Below are 24103 nucleotides of genomic sequence, written 5' to 3'. Positions count from 1 at the left end.
TTGCTATGGGCCTTATTTCCCAAACCACATGTATTTGAGGGCTGATCATAACAGACAAGTTTTCTCATGTTTTTTTCAAAACTGATATTTAAATTTTTTTTATGCTTATCCAATGTGGCAACAAGTGCTGTCAGACATTTTTTTTCTGTCATTTTATGACTGGAATAGGGTGGTTTTGGTAGATATTTTTCCTATTCCCCTAGGACTTTTGTTTTTTTCTTTTAGGGAGATTTTGGCAATCAAGCAGACCACTTTCTGGGTTCCTTGGCATTTGCAAAGATGGTGAATCGGACCTTGGCTGTGCCTCCTTGGATTGAATATCGCCATCACCGTCCTCCTTATACTAATGTGAGTTCTATTTGCTGAAATAATCTTGATTAGTTGCTGGAAATAAGAGTATAGGTAGATTAACCTGATTCTTTGATTTCTGTATTAATTCCATCTGCATAGCAATACATAGTGCTGTGCATGTCTACTAGTGCTGTAGAAATAAGTAGCATAGTGTACATAATACTGACAGTGTAGTCCTTAGTAATACTCAGATTGCATTACTTTGAATTCTTTGCTTTCTTCCTGATGGATCCTGTCCTCCTTGTTTGATATAGGTAGATGTGAGGAGGAACTCTGACTTGATAGTTACCAACTAGGTAGGAAAATGTGGTTCTGATAGCAGAAACATAAGCTGTAATTCGGGACCTTCATTTCCAGTTTTTATTTTATTTTTCTGGGAATTTCAGTGTTTATTACAGTAAGAAAAATAATGGGAGAAATCAATGGAAAGAAATACCATAACTCATCATTTTTCCAGGTTATATATAATTCTTGCTCTTGTTGTAATAAATACTGATAAATCCCCAAGAAAAATAAAATAAAAACCGAAAATAAAAGTCCCTAACTAATTGAGAAGGCTATAGAGTACTGAGAAAAGCTTTGTAACTTGGCACATTTCTGTATTCTGTTAGATGGTTTTTCTCCTGTTTGCGTCTTGGATCATTTTGATCCAAGCCATTTTACTTTCTGAGGTGAGGAAAATTCTCCTTCTTGTATGAACTCTTGGGAGGCAGTGTGTCTTTCAGAATGAAAGATGAGATTTTGGGCAGAATATTTGACATTCATTTTATTTTTATTATTTATTTAGCAAAATCTATGTCTCCTTCCTAGCTTTCAAAAGATTGCACAAAGTAGTGTACAGCATCAAATAATATACAATAAATCTAAACTGATGCTTTAACAAAAATAAAAACTTGGTTAGTTCTGACTTGAATCTGGGACTAACGAAGAGATTGGCATGAGTGGGTTCATCCCTACTTTTATTGTTTCTTGCCATCTACATTTTTTTTTTACTTTAAAATTTTCTAGGAATTAGTATTTGTGAAAGGTGTCAGTTTGATGGCAGTAGAACCAAAATCCTTCAAATATCCCACACTACAGGTAGCAGATGGATTCTTTGGCATTTGCAAAGATGGTGAATGTGCTTCAACCCTGCTCTGCTAGAGAACACTTATTAGTGAGAAATTAATTCAGCTCCATGCCTATTTTAACTTTGGCTTTAAGGGCTGCCGATAGTGGTTTTAGTAATATGGATACCTTTTTCCACTGGAAATCTAGCTAACATGAACTTAGATATCATCAAAAAAACTACTAAACCAAATGGAGCTAGTTATTAATATTGAAAAAAACTGAATTCCTACATTTAGAACGAAAAAACATTGAGATCATACAAAATCCAATTATGCTAAAAAATAATCAGAAAGTTAGAAACTAGCCGAGAAGTACGGAAGCTCGGTGTAATTATTGACACGGATCTAAGCCTGAAACAACATATTAAATATTGTTTAAAAATGAAGAAGGATACGCCAAACTTATGGTCCTCAGAGACTAAAACCATTATTAACACCACAAACGTTTGAACAGTGTACAAGCACTAATATTTGCTAGCACAGACTACTGGAAACACACTATTTTTGGGATTACCATACACAACTATAAGACCACTCCAAATTTTACAAACTCTGCTGCAAGAATACTTACTGGTAAAAGAAAAGTGATCACATTACTGAAACCCTAGCAAAATTACACTGGCTACCATAGAACAAAGGATACATTACAAAACACTGTGCACAATACACAAACTAATTAACGATGAAAAAGCGGAGTGGCTGAACATATAGAAACATAGAAATGACGGCAGAAGAAGACCACAAACGGCCCATCCAATCTGCCCAGCAAGTTTCGCACTTTTTTTTTTTCTCATACGTTATGTTACTCTTGGCTCTTAGTACCTTTTGGTTCTATTTCCCTTCCACCCCACCATTAATGTACAGAGCCAGTGTTGGAGCTGCATTTAAGTGAAATATCTAGCTTAATTAGTTAGGGGTAGTAACCGCCGCAATAAGCAAGCTACACCCATGCTTGTTTGTTTACCCAGACTATGTAATTCAGTCCTTGTTGGTTGTCTGTATATAGATCCACTTTTTCTTCATTCCCCCTGCCGTTGAAGCAGAGAGCTATGCTGGATATACGTGAAGTATCAGACTTTTCTCCCTGCCGTTGAAGCAGAGAGCATGCTGGATATACGTGAAGTATCAGATTTTCTCCCCTGCCGTTGAAGCAGAGAGCTGTGCTGGATATGCGTGAAGTATCAGACTTTCTCCCCTGCCGTTGAAGCAGAGAGCTGTGCTGGATATGCGTGAAGAATCAGACTTTCTCCCAGCGTGTGCATGTCCCTCAGAGAAATCTTAGATCGGCCAACAAAGCCCTCCTAACTATCCCTTCAGTTAGGACAGCAAGACTGTCACAAGTTAGAGAGCGGGCACTGTCATTAGCAGGACTGATACTATGGAACACCATGCCCCTTGAAATTAGACTGCAGAAAAATTTCCAACTTTTAAAAAAAAAAGTTTAAAAACCTGGCTTTTCAAACAAGCATTTTACAAAGAGAATGGAGAAATGGAAAAATAAAGCAGGCAATAGAACATCAACGTACAGCACGTAATTTTGTTATGTTTACTATTTCACCATTAATTGTAATTAAAATATACAATATAAAGAGTATACACATAAGGTAAATCTTTCCACGTATAATTGGACAAGATTCATAACATTCATCTAGATACTTTATTTTTGAAACCATGTAACCGGACCTTTACTGGCACTCTGCTAGAAGTATTACATTACTATACGTGCCTATATATAAACCGTTGTGATGGTATAAAAAAGATTTTAAATAAATAAATTGAACTGAGACCAGCAGTATCTGAATTGCCCATCATCCCGTCTTTCTTTCACTCCATGGTAGAATGTGTGAATGCAGCTGAAGAGAGCTGGGAAGAACATTGTTGTGTATAGAACTGTAAGCCAGGGTGTGCACCCAGTACCCATGTCAGCTCTGCCCTCTCCTCACAGGTTTCCCTTAGAATGGGCAGGCGGCAGCTTATAGTTCCACACACAGTGTAATGTTCTTCCTTGTTTTCTTAAGTGGTGCCTGGCACGCCTCACACTCTCAAATATACTACTTTTAATTTTCGAGCTTGAAAGTGGTATTCTTGAGGCTTGATGAGACCAACTTATTTTACATAGACTACTCAATGATTTTTGGTCAATAACAGTCGAAGTTGGATTTTAATATTTCTTTGTACGAATTTATTTATTGTTTTAACTTGTGAACAATAATAGTAAAAGAAAATAAAAAAAATAGTAAACATTCAGTGGTTTGGTTTTTTTTACATAATGTAGGATGGCAGAACTAGATTTTAATTGGTAATCTACAGATAAAATGTTCTGTAACTCGATCCCGATACATTGAGCTGTTCAGTCTCCCTCTATTGCCACCTTCTGTTAACATCTGTTCCTACCCAATGTTCACAGTAGCTAGGGCAGCTGGGGTGACAAAAGCAGATGAGATGTGAACCCAAACCATTCTAGACAGAGAAATGGGTGTCACAGGTAACCCCAGAACATTTGGAATCACAGAGGAATTGGGAGTCACAAGCTCAAGGAGACCTATGGATACCTGCATTAATGACATATGTTATTACAGGTTCTAGAAACAAACACTAATAGTAATAATGCTGAAAAAAATACTTAATTGCATTAGGGCTAAGATTGGTTTGCTTATGTACTGGTGAAGCTGATTGGTTGGTGGTCTCTTTCTATACTAGGTGCATGTTTCTTATGAGGAGTATTTCAAATTGGAGCCCCTCTTGGAATATCATCGTGTGATCAGCCTCGAGGAGTTTATGAGAACGCTAGCACCTGTGTACTGGCCTCCAGACAAGCGTGTGGCATATTGCTTCGAAGCAGCAGCTCTGAGAAGCACTGATAAAAAGACCTGTCCAATGAAGGTATTTAGCTGGTATTGAGTTTGCAATCTGAAAAAAGGAGGAATCTGAGGGCCCAAGCACATTTTATTCATATGAACTGCATTATTGCCATATTCTAAAGTACTAAAATGAATGAACACACTAGGGTGAATATAAGTGATAAACCAAAATGTTTTGATTCACCACAAATCTAAATTAGAAGACTATAGTGAAAAAAGTGTGAGATGACTATCATATATGAGAACGCTGTTAACGCTCACTCAAAGAGTGCATATGGTCTATGATTTGGTGGCAGGAATTGGAACAAGCCAAGATTTTTACAAGATAAGTGACTTTTATTTGCAAAAAGAAAATTCTAGATACAAAAGTTTAAGATAAAAATAAGGACTTTAATGATGACCCATGATTATAATCTAGTAGATGTGGTCAAATTATAGACCATAAACTCTATTGGAGTGAATGTTAACAGCATTCTCACATATGATAGTCCTCTCACACTTTTTCTACTATAGGCCTAAATTTATCAGAATGCTATAAATATAGCGGAAATAGTGCCCATAAAAAAATTTAAATTAAAAAAAAAAAAGGGTGCCATGTGGTTAGGCTAATTATCCTGCTCCTGCATTGCATAGGTAATTTCCGCAAGATGTGATACATTTATTGCACCTGCACTATTTTTCGCTTCATGCACTGATTAATACACCGTGGGAAGCGTTACTGGGGAAAATGTTTTTAGCGTAATGCTTATCATTAAAATCATCCATTGTACCTGAAGACTGGAGGATAGCAAATGTAACCCCAATATTTAAAAAGGGCTCCAGGGGTGATCCGGGAAACTACAGACCGGTTAGCCTGAATTCAGTGCAAGGAAAAATAGTGGAAAGTGTTCTAAACATCAAAATCACAGAACATATAGAAAGACATGGTTTAATGGAACAAAGTCAGCATGGCTTTACCCAGGGCAAGTCTTGCCTCACAAATCTTCACTTTTTTGAAGGAGTTAATAAACATGTGGATAAAGGTGAACCGGTAGATGTAGTATACTTGGATTTTCAGAATGCGTTTGACAAAATTCCTCATGAAAGGCTTCTAGAAAAAGTAAAAAGTCATGGGATAGGTGGCGATGTCCTTTCATGGATTGCAAACTGGCTAAAAGACAGGAAACAGAGAGTAGGATTAAATGGGCAATTTTCTCAGTGGAAGGGAGTGGACAGTGCAGTGCCTCAGGGATCTGTATTCTGACCCTTACTGTTCAATATATTTATAAATGATCTGGAAAGAAATACGACGAGTGAGATAATCAAATTTGCAGATGACACAAAATTATTCAGAGTAGTTAAATCACAAGCAGATTGTGATAAATTGCAGGAAGACCTTGTGAGACTGGAAAATTGGGCATCCAAATGGCAGATGAAATTTAATGTGGATAAGTGCAAGGTGATGCATTTAGGGAAAAATAACCCTTGCTATAATTACACAATGTTGGAGTCCATATTAGGTGCTACAACCCAAGAAAGAGATCTAGGCGTCAGTGGATAACACATTGAAATCGGCAGTTCGGTGTGCTGCGGCAGTCAAAAAAGCAAACAGAATGTTAGGAATTATTAGAAAGGGAATGGTGAATAAAACGGAAAATGTCATAATGCCTCTGTATCACTCCATGGTGAGACCGCATCTTGAATACTGTGTACAATTCTGGTCGCCGCATCTCAAAAAAGATATAATTGCGATGGAGAAGGTACAGAGAAGGGCTACCAAAATGATAAAGGGAATGGAACAACTCCCCTATGAGGAAAGACTAAAGAGGTTAGGACTTTTCAGCTTGGAGAAGAGACGACTGAGGGGGGATATGATAGAGGTGTTTAAAATCATGAGAGGTCTAGAACGGGTAGATGTGAATCGGTTATTTACTCTTTCGGATAGTAGAAAGACTAGGGGGCACTCCATGAAGTTAGCATGGGGCACATTTAAAACTAATCGGAGAAAGTTCTTTTTTACTCAACGCACAATTAAACTCTGGAATTTGTTGCCAGAGGATGTGGTTAGTGCAGTTAGTGTAGCTGTGTTTAAAAAAGGATTGGATAAGTTCTTGGAGGAGAAGTCCATTACCTGCTATTAAGTTCACTTAGAGAATAGCCACTGCCATTAGCAATGGTTACATGGAATAGACTTAGTTTTTGGGTACTTGCCAGGTTCTTGTGGCCTGGATTGGCCACTGTTGGAAACAGGATGCTGGGCTTGATGGACCCTTGGTCTGACCCAGTATGGCATTTTCTTATGTTCTTATGTTCTTACCTTGGTGTACAAACTAATGGAAATGCTGCTGAAGGAAAGGATAGTCAACTATCTACAATCCAATGTGTTGCAGGATCTGAGGCAACATGATTTTACTAGAGAAAGGCCATGTCAAACCAATTTTATTTTTTGATTGGGCATCTAGAGAATTGGATCAAGGAAGAGCATTTGATGTAATTTATCTGGAATTCAGCAAAGCTTTTGATACTATCCCATATGGAAGGCTCATGAACAAAATGAAAAGCCTGTGAGTGGGTCCCATAGTGGTAGAATGGATTACAAACTGGTTGACTGAAAGATGACAGTGAGTGATGGTAAATGGAACCTATTAAGAGAAGAGTGATTAGTAGAGTGCCTCAAGGTTTGGTTCTGGGGCTAGCTTTGTTCAATATCTTTGTGAGTGACATAGCAGAAGGGTTAGAAGGAAACGTTTGTTGTTTTGCAAATGACACTAAGATCTGCAACAAACTTGGACACACCTGAATGAATGGAGAGAATGAAAAGTGATCTAAGAAAGCTTGAGGAGTGGTCAAAGGTATGGCAGCTGGCATTCAATGTCAAGAAGTTCAGAATCATGCAGCTAGGGTGCAGAAATCCAAAGGAGCTATACATGATGGGGGGCAAGAGACTGATCTCAAGGATCAGGAATTAGACCTCAGGATGATAGTGTTGGATGATCTGAAAGCAGCAAAGCAATGTGACAAGGTGGTGGCTAAGGCGAGAAGAATGCTGGGCTACTTCAAAAGAGGCATAACCAGCAGGATAAAGGAAGTGATATTGCTCTTGTACAGAGCATTGGTGAGGCCTCATCTGGAGTACTGTGTTCAGTTCTGGATACTGAGTCTTTAAAAGGATAGAGACAGGATCAAAGCTGTCTATAGAAAGACAAAAATGGTGTGGGGTCTTCATCAAAAGCCATATGAGATTAGACTAAAGGTCCTAACTATGTATACCATGGAGGAGAGAAGGGATTGGGGGGGGGGGGGAGATTATACAGGCAATTACATTCTTGGAGTATACATTATACATGGGAATCAAGCCTTTTCCAATGGAAAGAAAGCTGAAGAACTAGGGGTTATAATATGAAGCTCTAAAAGGGTAGACTCAGGAACAATGTCAGGAAATATTTCTTCATGGAAAGGGTAGTTGCATGGAATGCCCTCCCAGAAGAGGTAGCTAAGATGAGAACTGTCCCACACTAAACCTCTCCAGATGGTCCAAAATGCAGCAGCCAGAATACTGACAAACACGGGGAGAAGAGACCACATCATTCCCATCCGTAAAAGGCCTACACTGGCTGCCAATCCACTACAGAATCTTGCATAAGTCCATTTCCACTATCTATAAAGCCATCCATCACCACGCTCCACTCAACCTCCAAATCCCATTCAGGAAACATTCCTCCTCTAGACCTATTAGAGAAGCTTACAGAGACTCACTATATGTACCCCATGCCAAAAACTCTCAACATATAACATTTAGAGACCGGGCTTTCTCTACAGCAGGACCATCACTATGGAACTCCATTTCACTGGAACTTCATCAAGAATCGTGCCTTCGAACATTCAGAAAAAGGCTTAAGACGTGGTTGTTTAAACAAGCCTTTCCAGACCCTAATTAAATCTCATTTCAATGACAACCACAGTCAGCCATTTTTAGAACACTGTAAATAATTGATCTTACTGTTAAATTACTTTAGACTTTTCTCCACCCAGTTTGAATTTCCTTGTTTTATTGTAACTTTAAAGTTCTTCTTTTCACTGTTATAGTTTTTCAATTGTTGTTTTACTCTACACCCTCTGTTTAATGTAAACCAGCATGATGTGATTCTTATCTTGAATGCCGGTATAGAAAAACGCTAAATAAATAAAATAAATAAATAAACCTAGAGGATCCCTAATTGCTAAAGGATGGAAATAAAGAGCACAGAGTGGCAGTTACTACCCTTAATAGAATAAGAATGAATCAATAAATAAAGCTTGCAGGGCCGACTAGATGGTCCACTGGGGTCTTTTTATACCAACATTTACTATGTTACTATATTAAACTTAGTAGTATATGCCCTTGTAATTTCAGAATTGGATTATTGTGACATGCTGTATGTGAGGTTGCCAGATAGGAGTTACTAGAAAACATGGCAGCATAATTGATTATGGGAAAATCTAAGTTTGAAAAAGCCTTTCATCTACTTGCAGAACTCAACTGACTACCCATTGTTGAGAGTGCTAAATTTAAGCTGCTCACCAATGCATTTCAATTGATGAGGGACAATGGTCCTAAAACCTATGGTATAGGCCAGGTTGGGAATTAAGGTCATCACAGGGATTTTTTTGATGGCAGCATTGGCCCCAAAGTTATGAATGAAACTGTATGCAGCATGAGCTTTTCACAGGTAGCTCTGAAGCTTTGGAATGCGATGCTAGCGTCTGTTAGAGCAGAATTGAATCTTCTGAAATTTCTGAAGCAAATGACGATATTTTTGTTTCTAAATATGAGGTGTTTTATATAATTGGGTATAATATGAGTAATTATAGAGTCCTTTAAAAGTGAGGTATTTTTTGTTTGGGAGTTATGTACTGTAATTTTAGATTTTAGTTTTAATTTTGTTCGATTCAGTTTGGTTTTGTTTTTATTTTTATGCTTTTATGTTTTAATCTTTATATTTTGTTTTTAAATTATGAATGTTATGTTAAGAACCACTTTCATTGTATTTTTACTGTTTATACAGCATATAAATTTATTTTAAAAAATTGGGTAACTGAAATATGTGAGTATGTTACTATGAGGTTTGTTTGCAAATGTGTGATGTCCTAACTCAAAGAATAAACATAAATATATTAGGAATTTTTTTTAGATAGCTGTCCTGGAGTCAACCCTATGACATGGAATAGTAGTATGTCCTGCCACATAGGAGATCTTAGTTTTGCTCCCAGGACTGTGGGGGTTGAAAGGTTTTGCCATGTAATAAAGATGATATGCTTGGGCCCCTAGGATAGAGAGGATGACTGTATTTTGTAGGAATAATTCTTGATGGTTGGAAAGAGCCCTGAAGAGTTCAGTCTTGGAGTGTCCTATGGTTGGGCTACCATGGTTTTATGGCTGCATCTTCAAGTATAATTAACTGCATATGTTCTGCTGTGAGGTGTCAAAATTCCAGCAGTGATTTTTTTTTTAACTCTCTTGGCTGATTCTTGTATTTTTGGGCAGCTGAACTGTTTCTGCTCTTGTTCACTTTCAGTGATTTTTATCTTTCTCTTGTCTTGCAGGATGGGAACCCCTTTGGTCCTTTTTGGGATCATTTTAATGTAGATTTTAATGGGTCAGAGCTCTTTGGAGGCCTCTCCTTCAGTTCCAGTTATAAAGATCAGTGGCTAAAAAGGTATGAAGAGGCATTGCTGAAGGAGCAAGACTGGGAGATGAAAGTATAAGTATCCAAAATTAACAAATGCACAAAATTTCATTGGTTTTAGATATTGGGAAGGTGATGTTTTCATCCATTCTAATGTTGTTCTGACACAATAGTTGTGGTATTTTGATAAATATGAAAAGGCTTATTTTATAAACCATATCTGGAGCAATACAATTAGATGATCTATGTTATAGCTTTTCTTGTTGATGGCATTTCTTGTCTCTTTCCTATGGAATGCCAGTGGAATGATTGCACAAATATTTTTGTCTGATCTTTTATTGCATCCTCTTTCTCCTGGGACAAGCAGGATGGTAGTCCTCACATGTGGGTGACATCATCAGATGGAGGCCAGCATGGAAACATTTTGTCAAAATTTCTAGAACTTTGACTAGGCACACTGAGCATGCCCAGCATGCCACTATTCACGCATCCACAGAGGGTCCCTCTTCAGTCTGTTCTTTTCCACGGAGCTATTGTCTCGGAGATGTGGAGCTCTCGCTGGTTTTGTAGGAAAACTACCATGTTCGAGTTTCTTCTCGGATTTTCCCCCGCCGGGTCCCTAGTCTCCTCTCCTGGCCTTAGTTAGAGGGTGTCGCGGTGAGTTGTACCTTCTTTGCGGTCGATCCCAAAAGGTACCGGTGGTCGCTGGCCATTGACCGCTCATCGATTGTTTTTTGACATGGTGCCATCGGGCTTTCGCCAATGCCCTCAGACTATGTCCAACACAGACCCCAATGAGATCTGTATCTTGTACCTGGGGGCATCGCATGATGTCAAGGGGTGTCACTTTTGTGCTCAGATGACCCTCAAGGGTCATCACGTGCCTGGATAAAATGGACAAGCTGTTCGGCCCCAGGGAGTCCAATCCCTCAACCTCTGCGTCGGGGGCATCGACGCCTCTGGGTAAAGAGGAACTCATGGCTACCGGTTCTGTGCTGTCTTTTCCACCGCCGGGTCCCCAGATCAAATTGGGCGATAGAGACCGGCCTGTATCCATTTCTTCTCATTCCAGGACTGGATCTTCACCATCTCCCTAGGCGCCGGGGAAAGACCGGGCCGAGCACCGTGGGAAGTCTAGGAAACACCGTCATCAGTCTCTGTCTTCGCACAAGACTAAGCTTGGGAAGGCATGAGCGCTGGCCGTGATGCCCCCAAAATGACCCCGAGCTGAGGAGGCATCGCCCTTCGAGGGTGGACCCCACTGATTCTGGTGCCGGACATCGGCCTCCCTTGGGGCTCCGGGGGAGTCCAAGTCACTCCTCCTCAGGCTGTCCTGTCTTCAGCAGCGTTTGAAGAGGAGTTAGAACACAGAGTGCGGTTGGTGGTCAGCCAAGCCCTACAAGGCATCGAGCTGCTGGCCCCATCAGGGCCATCACTAATGCTGGAGCCTGCACCATCTGTGCTAGCACCGTTACGAACATAAGAATTGCCATGCTGGGTTAGACCAAGGGTCCACCAAGCCCAGCATCCTATTTCCAACAGAGGCCAAACCAGGCCACAAGAACCTGGCAAGTACTCAAAAACTAAGATCCCATGCTACTGATGCCAGTAATAGCAGAGGCCATTCCCTAAGTCAACGTGATTAATAGCCCCGGGCGCCTTCGATGCCCCAGGAGGCACTGATGCTGCCACTAATGGAGTCCATTCCCATCGCCAATTCCTTAGATGAGGGTGGGCCGTCAGACTCAGAGAACCTGCCCTCTAAACCGTCCCCTCCCAAGGATTTGACGTTTGCGGTCTTTGTGCAGGCCATGGCGGAGTCTGTCCCCTTCCAGCTCCGGACGGAGGAAGATTCCAGGCACAAGATGCTGAGATCCTCCAGTTTGTGGATGCACCTAAGGAGGTGGTGGCTGTCCCAGTTCACAACATATTTAAGGATTTGTTTGTCCGGCTCTGGGAACACCCCATTTCAGTACCCCCTGTGAACAGGAAGACTGATGCGGTGTATCTGGTTCAGCCTACCAGGGACTTTGAGAGGCATCAGCTTCCGCACCAGTCCGTGGTGGTGGAGTCCGCCCTAAAATAAGCAAAGCATTCTTGTACCCATGCCTCTGCTCCCCCAGGCTGAGAGCACAAAGCCCGTGACACCTTGGGACGGAAAGTCTTTCAGGGCTGCATGCTGGCGCCCCATATTGTCTGCTACCAGCTGCATATGAGCCAGTATTCCAGAAACCTTTGGAAGCAGGTCCAGGATCTGGTTGAGCGCCTACCTCAGCATCTGCAAGAGGACTTCCTGAATGTGGTCCAGCAGAGTTTGGAGTGCGACAAGAATGAGGTCTGGTTTGCCTATGACGTCTTTGAGATGGCATCAAGGGTAGCTGCTACTGGCATCGGTGACCGCCGCATGGCTTGGCTCCGGGCCTCCGTCCGGAAGTTCAGGAGCACCTTGCTGACTTGCCTTGTACTGGAGAGAATCTCTTCAAGTATAAGATTAAGGAGGCAGTGGAACAGCTCAAGGTACATCTTAAGATCTTTCAGCCAGCACCTCAGATCAACAGTTCTTGGGCAAGAAGTCTTCACAGCAGGGGCCGAGGAAGTGCTATCCTCCAGCGGTCAGGGTTGAGGGCTCATGGAGCTTGGCCCTAGGACTCACCCTAGGCAAACCTGTGTCCCTAGGACTGACAGTGCCCCAGCAAAGCCCTGCCACAGGGTTTTGACTGGCCATGAGGGAGTGCAAACCAGCAAAGCCCTGCCACAAGGTTTTGACTGGCCGTGAGGGAGTGCAAACCAGCAAAGCCATGCCACAAGGTTTTGACTGGCCGTGAGGGAGTGCAAACCAGCAAAGCCCTGCCACAGGGTTTTGACTGGCCGTGAGGGAGTACAAACCAGCCACCTGTGCCTACGACAACGGACCCTCCGGTCGGAGATCGGCTGCAGTTCTTTGTGGACCATTGGCCGACCATCACCTTGGACTGGTGGTTCCTGTCCACCGTTCGGGGGGGTACAGGTTGAATTTCCAGGATGTCCCTCCAGAATCTCCCCTGTGCCCCTCTTGGGGCTTCTCGGCACATCAGGAAATACTTTTGACAGAGCTCTCCGCCCTTGTAATAGCCAGCATATCATATGTAGTGACATATAAATTCATTAGAAAAAATGTTATTGTTGGATACAAAACATTTTATCAAAAGTCTTCAAAAAACATTTAATTACTATTCATAGTTGGATACATAGAGCCCATTTTGCTTATCTCTATGGATATTGAGTCCTTATACTCAAATATCCCTCAACACTCAACTATTAGCTTAATTGAGGAGATTTTGTAAATGCGAGAGAGGAAGAGGATTCCCTCTCATTTTTTGGTTGAATTGGCAATTATTGCTTTGACCAAGAATTATTTTATGTTCAAAGATGAGTTTTTCCAACAAACTCATGGGCAGCAATGGTTGCCACAATGGCCCCAGACCTGGCATGTCTGTACATCACAACTTTTGAAGAGAAGTTTATATACTCTTCTTTGTTGTACAGACATGTCAGGTTGTGGTGCCGTTATATAGATTCCTGATTATTTGGTCTGGATCCCGGGAACAGTTTAATGATTTTTTTGATTATTTAAATCGATGTGATGAAAATTTTGAAATTCACATGTGACATTCAATTACAGTCTGTTTCCTTCTTGGACATGAAGATTTGCAGAGGGATGGGAACTTCACAACTGAACTATATCGGAAGGCTACTGATAGGAACAGTTTGTTGCATTTCAATAGTTTTCACCCTAGACACATTCGAGAGAATATTCCCTTAAGCCAGTTTTTTAGGGTGAGGAGAACGTGTTCTGATATGGCTATATATGAGACATGCTGGTGATCTATGAGACCGTTTTGAGGCATGGGGTTACCCAGTACGTATTGTGAGACAAGCATATAAAAGAGCTAAATACATCAATCGTGATTTGCTTTTGACTTCAAGGAAAAAGGTTGAATCCCCCTCTATAGTATGCGTGTTACCTTTTTCTAATAGGGTAGGGGACCTTATGCATGTTTTGAAACACTGGCATTTAGTGAGTGGCTTTTCGGGTTTGGAAGATCCACCGATGTTTTCTTTTCGGAGATCTAAAAATCTCAGAGATATGTTAGTACACTCAGATTTGATAGCTGGTGATTTTTTGGAGATTTCAGTTGGTGGTCATAGTCCCTGCAATAATTGTGGGGCATGTAAGTTTTCTATGACCATTAGGGATTTTACATGTCAAGCTACTGGATGGAAAATTGTGTTAAAATCAGTGACCAATTGTCAGTCGACATTTGCTGTTTGTTATAAGATGCCCATGTGGCTTACTGTATGTAGGAAAGACAACTAGAAAGGTAAAAACAAGGATACTGGAACATTGCAGTCGGATTCGTAACAATGTTGAAACAGCCCCTTTAGTATGTCATTGACGTGAGCATGAACATTTGATTGATGACTTGAGGTTTTTTGTATTGCAAATTATTTCTAGTAGAAGAGGAGGGGATGTGAATAAACTACTGTTAAAAGCAGAACAATGATGGATTTTTTCTTTGAAAACCTTGATATCTATGGATTTAAATGATCGGTTGGATTGGGTAGCTTGTCTGTGAAATTGTAACTTTGTCAGTTGCCTGTGGAAATATTGTTAAATCAATGTTTTGACGAATAATGGAGAATAGTAATGTGGATATCTGTGGAAGAGGTAATTATAACGTAAGTATGTTGATGTATGGAGATGTTTTTAGGTGGAATGGGAAGAGTCTTTGATGCAGAGGAGGTTCTGTTTTTAGGTATGTTGGTAAAAATAAGACTTAGAGTTTTTGATTGATGCAGAGAGCCCTTTAAATTTTCCAGAAGCACCTGTCGCAAAGAGCCCTTTAAAACCTTTTTCAGAAGCGTCGGTTCTCTAACACGGTGAAATAGGATGTAAGAATGTCTGTGGAGGATTTGCAGCCTTTGAATTAGTGAGCCCTTCAAATTATTAGGAGAGTTAGTTCTCAGTTACATTAGTGGAGGAGGACGTAAGAACGTCCACGGTCAGACGGGGGTTTTTTGATTGGCCATGGCCGGATTTAAAATGGGTATTTTAAGAGCCCTTTAAATTGCTCCGTTTTCAGAAAACAGCTGTGCAAGAACGCTGAGTGTTCGGGAAAGTTGATTTTTTGAGCGTCATTGACGGTGAGTTGCTTCGGGAGAACTTTCCCTCTTAAAAAGTTCTGTAACTATTTTTGAGAAATGATGGTTTTTGATTGTGGCTGCATTTCTTTGTTTTTTAAGAAAGTCAACAGTAAAGGCATTTTGAAGATGTGGACTCTCTGAAAAATGGGAGTGTCGGGATGAGCACTCAAACAGTGAGTTTTTTGTAGAAGGAAGTTGTTTAAAGAGCTTTTTGTAAGAAATTGGTGAGATTTATTTTTGAAAAGCTATGGGTATTTCTAAGGGTTTTTTTGGGATTTAGATGATTTTTTTGTGTTTTTTCAGATTATAAAAGAGATAAAGGTGAAACTGTGGGGCCAATAAATTTGGTTTGTCTGTATGCGGCAAGAGTAGGATACTATGAAAATTGAGGTTAGTAAATTGGTGCTGATTGAATGCACCTTCGTAATTAAAAGAAATTTTGTTTTTCAAGAATTTGTGAAAATTATGATAAAATTTTATCGGAATATTTTCCATAGTGTGGATACATTTGGGTGATCTCGTGGAGGAAACTTTTGAAGATCTGTGTATTATGCTTCCCTGAAGAAGCCGATTGCACGGCGAAACATGTTGGGAGCATGATTTTGTGAATTTGAGCTACGGAAGAAATACAATACAATGGTGTAAAGAGTGAGTGGAACAATTGTATTATATAGATTCTCTAAAAAGAAAAATTTTTAATAGTATGCTTGAGTGTATGAATGTGTTTTTATGGTGAATATTTGTTATTTACTCTATGTATCCAACTATGAATAGTAATTAAATGTTTTTTTGAAGACTTGATAAAATGTTTTATTTATTTATTTATTTATTGTTTTTGTTATACCGAGTTTCATGATAGGCATCACATCAACCCGGTTTACAAATAACAAGGAGTGTAAAGCATAACGTAACGTAAAAAACAATATTTTCAATAAGAACCTTGAACTTTAAATACAGTGAATCAGAAAAGGGAGAGGGAAAGTTACAAAAAACAAGGAAAATAAACTTGGGATGGAAGGGGAGAAATTGAACAGCACAATATTTACATTTCAGCCTATTGATACATTAGAATAGCAAGTGAAAAAATAAGACTATGAAACGGTACATAGGTAATCAAACGAATAAATATGACACAGTTGTGAATGGTAATAGTATGATAAATATTCAGCAGGAATTAGTGAGAGAGGGTTTGAGGTTGGTTGATTCGTGTTTACATTCCATTATTGCATAAGAGTTAGTGCTAGTGAGAGGAGGTTTTATTCAAGGCTTGGAAATGCTTTTTGAAAAGCCAAGTTTTTAGGTCTTTTCCTAAATGTTAAAGAGCATGGCTCTTGTCTCAAATCAGGGTGGGATCGAGTTCCAGAGAGCTGGACCTGCTGATGAGAAGGCTCTGAGACTCAAGGATTTATGTTGGTAGGTTTTGGCCTTTGGAATTTGGAGTGACTCTTTGTAGTGTTCCCTGATAGGCCTGGCGGAGGTGAATTTTTTAAGTGGTATTTGTAGGTCGAGTTGCGTGTGTTGGTTGATAGTTTTGTAAATGATGTTAATGGTTTTGTACATGATTCTATAGTGGATCGGAAGCCAATGGAGGTTTTTGAGAATAGGTGAAATGTGGTCAATTTTCCTGGAATTTGTAAGGACTCTGGCTGCAGAGTTCTGAACCATTTGTAAAGGTTTGGTGTAAGAAGCTGGGAGGCCTAATAGTAATGAGTTGCAATAATCTAGTTTGGAAAAGATTATTGCTTGCAAGATTGTTCTGAAGTCCTGAGTGTGAAACAGCGGTTTTATTCTTTCAGGATATGTAATTTGTAGAAGCAATCTTTGGTGGTTTGGTTAATGAATGTTTTGAGGTTGAGACGATTGTCTAGGATGGCTCCTAAGTCTCTTACGTGGGTTGTTTGAAGGAGTGTGGGTGGTTTAGGAAGTGTGTTATTGTTTTCCGGTGATATGAGCAGGAATTCTGTTTTCGAAGCATTGAGTACAAGGTTTAGACTGTTGAGGAGAAGTTTAATTTCTAATAGGCAACTGTCCCAGTATTCCATTGTTTTTGAGATTGATTCTTTATAGGGATTACGATCTGTACGTCATCTGCAAAAAGGAAATGTTTCAGGCTTAATTTTGTAAGTAGTTGGCAGAGTGGTAGCAGGTAGACATTGAAAAGGGTGGGTGAAAGTGATGATCCTTGCGGCACTCCTCTATTAGAAGGGTGGTATTGGGATTCTTTATTATGAATTTTGACTCTGTATCCTCTGTTTTCTAGAAATGTTTTGAACCAGTTTAGTGTGGCACCTGTTTAAACCAATGTTTGCCAGCTGTTTTAGAAGAAGGGCGTGGTTGACGGTGTCAAAGGCCGCCGAGAAGTCAAGGAGGATTAGTAAATATGTTTGGCCTTTATTCAATACCAGAGAGTAGGTAGTCCATGAGTGAAATTAGTAGCGTTTCGGTGCTTGCGGCTTTGCGAAAACCATATTGGTTTGGGGACAGAATACTGTGGTCCTCTAGGTAGTTGGATAGTTGGGTGTTTTACCAGTTTTTCCATGATTTTAGCTATAAATGGTAGGTTGGAAATAGGGGCGGAAGTTGTTGGGATCACATGCATTTAGATTTGGTTTTTTTAGCAGTGGCTTGATTGAGGCAGTTTTTAGGTCATCTGGGTAGATGCCATGTGATAAGGAGCAGTTTATAATATCTGCTAGGGTTTTTGCTATTGTGTCCGGGATAAGAAGAAGCATTTTGGTAGGGATTTGATCAAATGGGTGTGATGACGGTTTCATTCTTTTTAATACATTTTGTATCTCTGTGATTGTGATGGGTTCAAAGGCATTAAGCTGGATGTCTTTATTTTGGGGAAGATATGTGTTATCTGGAGACGTAGTGTTTGGAATCAGCTGATTAAGGAGATCCGATATTTTTTTGTTAAAATGAAGAGCCAATTCGTCTGCTTTAGTCTGGGCTTGTTCGGGTGGTATATCTGGAGTGATAGGTTTAGTGAGGCTGGAAACGAAGGCGAATAGAACTTTTGAGTCAAAGCTGAGATGATGAACCTTTCGGGCATAGTAGTCTCTTTTGATTTTCAACGTGGTACTTTTGTAAAGATGGAGTGATCGTTTGTAATCAGAGAGTGAGGCTGGTGAAGGGGCTTTGCGCCATTTTCTTCTTTTTGCCGAAGTAATTGTTTGAGTTTTCGTAGTTCATCATTATACCAGGATGTCGTTTGGATGTATTAGCAGACCTTGTTTTGGTTGTCAGTGGGCAGAGAGTGTTTGCTATAGATTTTGTTATTTTGGACCAGGATTGGAGGGCAGCGTTAGGGGTAGATACTTCAATGAGTGGTAGATCCGAGGTTAGAGCTTTACTTAGATGTTCCGAGTTGCAAGGTTTTCTGTATAGGAAAGAGGGTCTTGAGTTGAGTTTGGAGTCTGATCGAGGTAAGGAAAAGCTGGTGGAGATTAGAGAGTGATCTGACCATGGGACTTTTTTGCAATTTGGTTGTTTTGTAAGAGAAATACCAGTGTTTGTAAAGAGTAGATCGAGCGTGTGGCCTGCTTTGTGGGTGGGTTTATTGATTTGTTGTCTGAATCCCATCGCTGACAGTGCGGTGAGGAGGGCTTCACAGTTTGTAGAGAGGGGAACTTTGTCAACATGTAAATTGAAGTCACCCAGGATTATAGCAGGGGAGTCAAGATTGAGATGCAGAGTTATGGTTTCGATGATAGGAGAGGAGTCTGACTCTAGTAAGCCTGGAGGGGCGTAGACTCTTGTTTTGTATACAACAATAAAAAATTTTTCTAATGAATTTATATGTCACTACATACGATATGTTGTATTAGAGTGTGTTTATATATTCTTTTTATATTTGCCATTTTTTGTAATCTTGTAATAGCCAGGGCAGTTGAACCTGTTCCTCCAGGGCAAAGAGGGAAGCGGCTTCTACTCCAGATATTTCCTGATTCCAAAGAGATCGGGGGACCTTCATCCTATTCTGTATTTGTGGGCCTTGAACAAATTCCTGAAATGGAAAAGTTCAAGATGGTCTCTCTCGGCACCCTGATACCTCTCCATTGGAGGGGGGACTGGTTTTGCTCCCTCAATCTAAAAGACACCTATACCCTCATCAGAATTTCCCGCGTTCACAGAAAATACCTGTGGTTTGTGGTGGGCGAGAACCACTGTCAGTACAGAGTTCTGCCATTTTGGTCTGGCATCTGCGCGCCGCGTCTTCACAAAGTGCCTGGCGGTGGTGGGGGCCTACTTAAGGAGGCTGCGTGTGCAGGTTTTTTCCTACCTGGATGACTGGTTCATCAAGAGCGCCACCCAGGAGAGAGCGCTGCGGTCCCTGCAATCCACCATTCAGGTATTGGAAACCTTGGGCTTTCTGATCAATTACCCGAAGTCTCAGCTGATTCCGTCTCTGCAGCTGGACTTTATTGGGGCCAAGTTCGACACAACTCAAGCTCGGGCATTTTTGCCCCGAGATCGGGCGCTCACCTTGGTAAGCCCCTGGCGAGAGCGATCTTTCGGAGGTCACCAAGTCTCAGTGCACCGTATGCTACAGCTATTGGGACACATGGCAGTGACCGTCCATGTCCACTCCCTTCGCTCGTCTACATGTGCGCAGGGTGGCAGTGGACCCCTATGGTCCCAGTGGCGCCAGGCTACCCAGAACCTTCGGGTGCACATCCGGGTTAGTCAACTGCTCTAGTTCTCCTTGTTGTGGTGGGAGACCCTATCCAACTTAGAGACAGGGGTACCCTTTCAGGCTTCCTCTGCTCAAGTTGTACTCACCACGGATACCTCTCACCTGAGTTAGTGTGTCCTTGTAGAGAATCTCCGAACCCAGGGTCAATGGTCCTGCTCAGGAGGCGCAACATCAGATAAACTTCCTGGAGCACTGGGCCAATCCAATACTATTTTGATGTTTCGAGATCTGACCAACAAGGTGGTCCTCATCCGGACCAACAACCAAATAGCAATGTGGTACCTCAACAAACAAGGGGGGGCACGAAATCATTCCTCCTCTGCCAAGAAGCGGTCCAGATCTGGTCATGGGCTCTGTCCCAGGGCATCGTACTCCGTGCCATGTACCTTCCGGGGATGGAGAATGTAGTGGCGGACATTCGGAGTTGCTCATTCCTTCCCCATGAATGGTCCCTGAAGCAGGAGGTTGCGGACTGGAACTTCCGTCTCTGGGGAACCTCGGACATGGATATTTTCACTTCCCCCTGCAACAGGAAGGTAGCTCAGTTCTGCTCCCTGGTCTGGGAGAATGGCACCCGCCCATTGGGGCACAGGCCTCTTGTATGCGTATCCTCTGCTTCTACTGGTGTCGAGGACTCTCCTGAAACTCCAGCAGGACCAGAGGACCATGATCCTCATCGCTCCTTATTGGCCGCGACAGATCTGGTTTCCCACTTCTGCAAGATCTCTCCATGAAGGAGCCAATCAACCTGGGGACCTCCCCAGACCTCATCACACAGGATCAGGGCAGACTGCGTCATTCCAACCTCTGAGCCTATTCCTAATTGCGTGGATGTTGAGAGGGTGATTTTACAGCCCCTGGACCTCTTGGATGATGTGACCCGGGTCTTGGTGGAGTACAGGAGTCTGTCCACTAGGAAGTCTTACGGCCTAAAGTGGATAAGATTCTCCTTTTGGTGTGAGCACCATGGTTTGTATCCATTCTCTTGCTCCACCCAAAATATTCTGGACTACCTACTGCACCTCTCGGAGTCTGGCCTGAAAACCAACTCTATCAGGATTATTTTGCTTGTCACAAACCTTCTGTACCCTGGTTCACATCCACTTTAAAAACCTTAAAAAATAAACTGTGCCAATTGAAATGGGGCTGGTGCAAAAATTGTACTTTAGATGATAAAAATGCCTTTATTCTTGTTTGCGTTCCTACAAAAAGCAAATTTCTCTAGCCAAAAAATCATTTTGTGCCAGTTAGATCCAATCTGCTAACAGCGATCCTGCTGTTCTATTTAATATTGGCAAAACCATTACCACAACATCAACTTTTGACTCCATTGATAATAGTTTCTGTTCCAAAATTGCTCAACATTTCAAATCCAAAGTCACAAATATATCTAATGAATTTTCTCACTTGCCTATTCCAACTTTACCCTGTGTTTCAAGCTCCTGGTCCACTTTTGATAATATTGATCCCCCTACCATCTCATGGATCCTATCTAAATTAAAGATCTCACACAGCCCTTTTTTATTTATTTATTTATTGTTTTTATATACCGACATTCAATCTCAATCGAGATATCACACCGGTTTACATTCAGGTACTGTAGGTATTTCTCTATCCCCAGAGGGCTTACAATCTAAGTTTTTGTACCTGAGGCAATGGAGGGTAAAGTGACTTGCCCAAGGTCACAAGGAGCGACAGCAGGACTCGAACCCTGGTCTCCTGGTTCACAGGCCACTGCTCTAACCACTAGGCTATTTCTCCTCCTTTTAACCCATGTTCAGGCTATCTCCCTCATGCCACTCGTGATTATCTATCTACTCATTTAGCTTTTCTGGTTAATCCTTCCCAGACTCCATTTCCAAAGAGAAGCAATTCAGACACATCAAATCTAAATCATTTTCGCACTATTGCATCTTTAGCTTCACTTGTGAAGATTATTGAATCTGTAGCTTTGCATCAGCTTCCCGATTACATTACTGACTACATCATTCTCCACCCCAATTAACTGAAACACTTCTTATCCACCTTGGACACCATCATTCATGTGTATGACACAAAAACTGACTACATTATGGTTCTACTTGAAATTTCTGCAGCCTTTGACATTATAGATCATCAGATCCTTGTTAGAGGCCTTCAATCAATTGGTATCACGGACAGAGTGCTCAACTGGTTCACTTCTTTCATATCCAACCGTCTCCAACGAGTTAACATTGACTGATCTCACTCAGACTGGTATTCTGGTGTTCCCCAGGTTCTGCGCTATCCAATATTCTCTTCAATATCTATCTTCTACCTTTATGCTGACTACTGGATGTCTTGGAGTCAACTTTAAAATCTACGCAGACAATATACAGTTTTTCATTCCTTATAATTATTCCTGGCCCACCACCCTGTCCTTAGTCTCTATATGTATCACTTCTATCAAGACTTGGCTCTTTCATAATCGACTCAAATTAAACACATCAAAAACTGAAATATTACACCTCTCCACAATTCCATTATCTTCTTGCCATCCTCCGTCTCATCTTCTCTGACAATTGTTCCATACCAATCTCCTCTAAAGCCCATTACCTTGGTGTTTCACTTGACTCTGAGCTTTCTATGACCCACCACATTTCTCAGTAGTAAAAAAAAATTCCTTTTACAAACTTCACCTCTTAAAAAAAACCTAAAACCTTTGCTATTCTACTATGACATCTGTTTAGTTCTTCAAGCACTAATAATTTCTGGTTTCGCCTACTGTAACGGCCTACATTTAGACCTACCCAATTCTTCTTTTCACCCTATACAATTAGCACAAAACAATGCTGCCAGAATACAGTCTTGATAAAAAATTAGAGATCTAAGAAACAATTTCAAAATATGGTTTTGGTCTGAGACAAAGGCAAACAATACCAACATGGATTTCCTTTCCTTGACTTCTGTGTCTATAGATAATTCCAAGAGTTCAGATATATCCAAGGCATTTCTCCCTTCTTCTTCTCCTTCACTTCCTCTTTGATGTAGATAATATTTTTTTGTACAGACAGGTAGACACAGGCTTGCTCTGCTTTATGGAGCACAAATTTGGATATATCCAGATGTAGTAACACTAACACAAAATCGTAGAAAGGAATTTCTTACAATGAGAGAGAGGGTCTTAAGTTTAGGTGCCCGATATATCTTAAAATATCCTAGTAAGTGTTGTTTGTTATATGAATAACAACTATGTGTTTTTTGAACCTGACCAGCTCATAAGAACATAAGAGCATGCCATACTGGGTCAGACCAAGGGTCCATCAAGCCCAGCATCCTGTTTCCAACAGTGGCCAAACCAGGCCATAAGAACCTGGCAAGTACCCAAAAGCCAAGTCTATTCCATGTAACCATTGCTAGTAATAGCAGTGGCTATTCTCTAAGGGAACTTAATTAATAGCAGGTAATGGACTTCTCCAAGAACTTCTCCAATCCTTTTTTAAACACAGCTATACTAACTGCACTAACCACATCCTCTGGCAACAAATTCCAGAGTTTAATTGTGCGTTGAGTAAAAAAAGAACTTTCTCCGATTAGTTTTAAATGTGCCACATACTAACTTCATGGAGTGCCCCCTAGTCTTTCTATTATCCGAAAGAGTAAATAACCGATTCACATCTACCCGTTCTAGACCTCTCATGATTTTAAACACCTCTATCCTATCCCCCCCTCAGCCGTCTCTTCTCCAAGCTGAAAAGTACTAGCCTCTTTAGTCTTTCCTCATAGGGGAGCTGTTCCATTCCCCTTATTTTGGTAGTCCTTCTCTGTACCTTCTCCATCGCAATTATATCTTTTTTGAGATGCAGCGACCAGAATTGTACACAGTATTCAAGGTGAGGTCTCACCATGGAGCAATACAGAGGCATTATGACATTTTCCATTTTATTCACCATTCCCTTTCTAATAATTCCCAACATTCTGTTTGCTTTTTTGACTGCCTGCAGCACACTGAATAGAATATTTCAATGTGTTATCCACTATGACGCCTAGATCTCTTTCCTGGGTGGTAGCTCCTAATATGGAACCTAACATCGTGTAACTAAAGCAAGGGTTATTTTTCCCCTATATGCATCACCTTGCAATTATCCTCATTAAATTTCATCTGCCATTTTGATGCCCAATTTTCCAGTCTTACAAGGTCTTCCTGCAATTTATCACAATCTGCTTGTGATTTAACTACTCTGAACAATTTTGTATCATCTGCAAATTTGATTATCTCACTTGTCGTATTTCTTT

The 24103-nt window shown here is 40.9% G+C and overlaps 1 protein-coding gene and 1 long non-coding RNA gene across 2 annotated transcripts in view; both read left to right on the top strand.

Moving 5' to 3' along the window:
- LOC115082262 (GDP-fucose protein O-fucosyltransferase 1-like) overlaps positions 1-24103 on the top strand; it is a 52850-nt gene that overhangs the window by 21788 nt on the left and 6959 nt on the right. Inside the window, exons 3-5 of the mRNA XM_029586508.1 lie at positions 226-348; positions 4161-4343; positions 9884-9996. Coding sequence (XP_029442368.1) covers positions 226-348; positions 4161-4343; positions 9884-9996 — 419 coding nt within the window. The remainder of the gene's footprint in view (positions 1-225; positions 349-4160; positions 4344-9883; positions 9997-24103) is intronic.
- LOC115082264 lies at positions 15247-15887 on the top strand. Its single transcript, XR_003854115.1, has 3 exons — positions 15247-15323; positions 15454-15540; positions 15648-15887. It is a non-coding gene; the product is annotated as an uncharacterized LOC115082264 (long non-coding RNA).

This window comes from Rhinatrema bivittatum, unplaced genomic scaffold (genome assembly GCF_901001135.1).
Source record: "Rhinatrema bivittatum unplaced genomic scaffold, aRhiBiv1.1, whole genome shotgun sequence".
Taxonomy (NCBI): domain Eukaryota; kingdom Metazoa; phylum Chordata; class Amphibia; order Gymnophiona; family Rhinatrematidae; genus Rhinatrema; species Rhinatrema bivittatum.
This window is presented reverse-complemented; position numbering and strand designations above follow the sequence as displayed.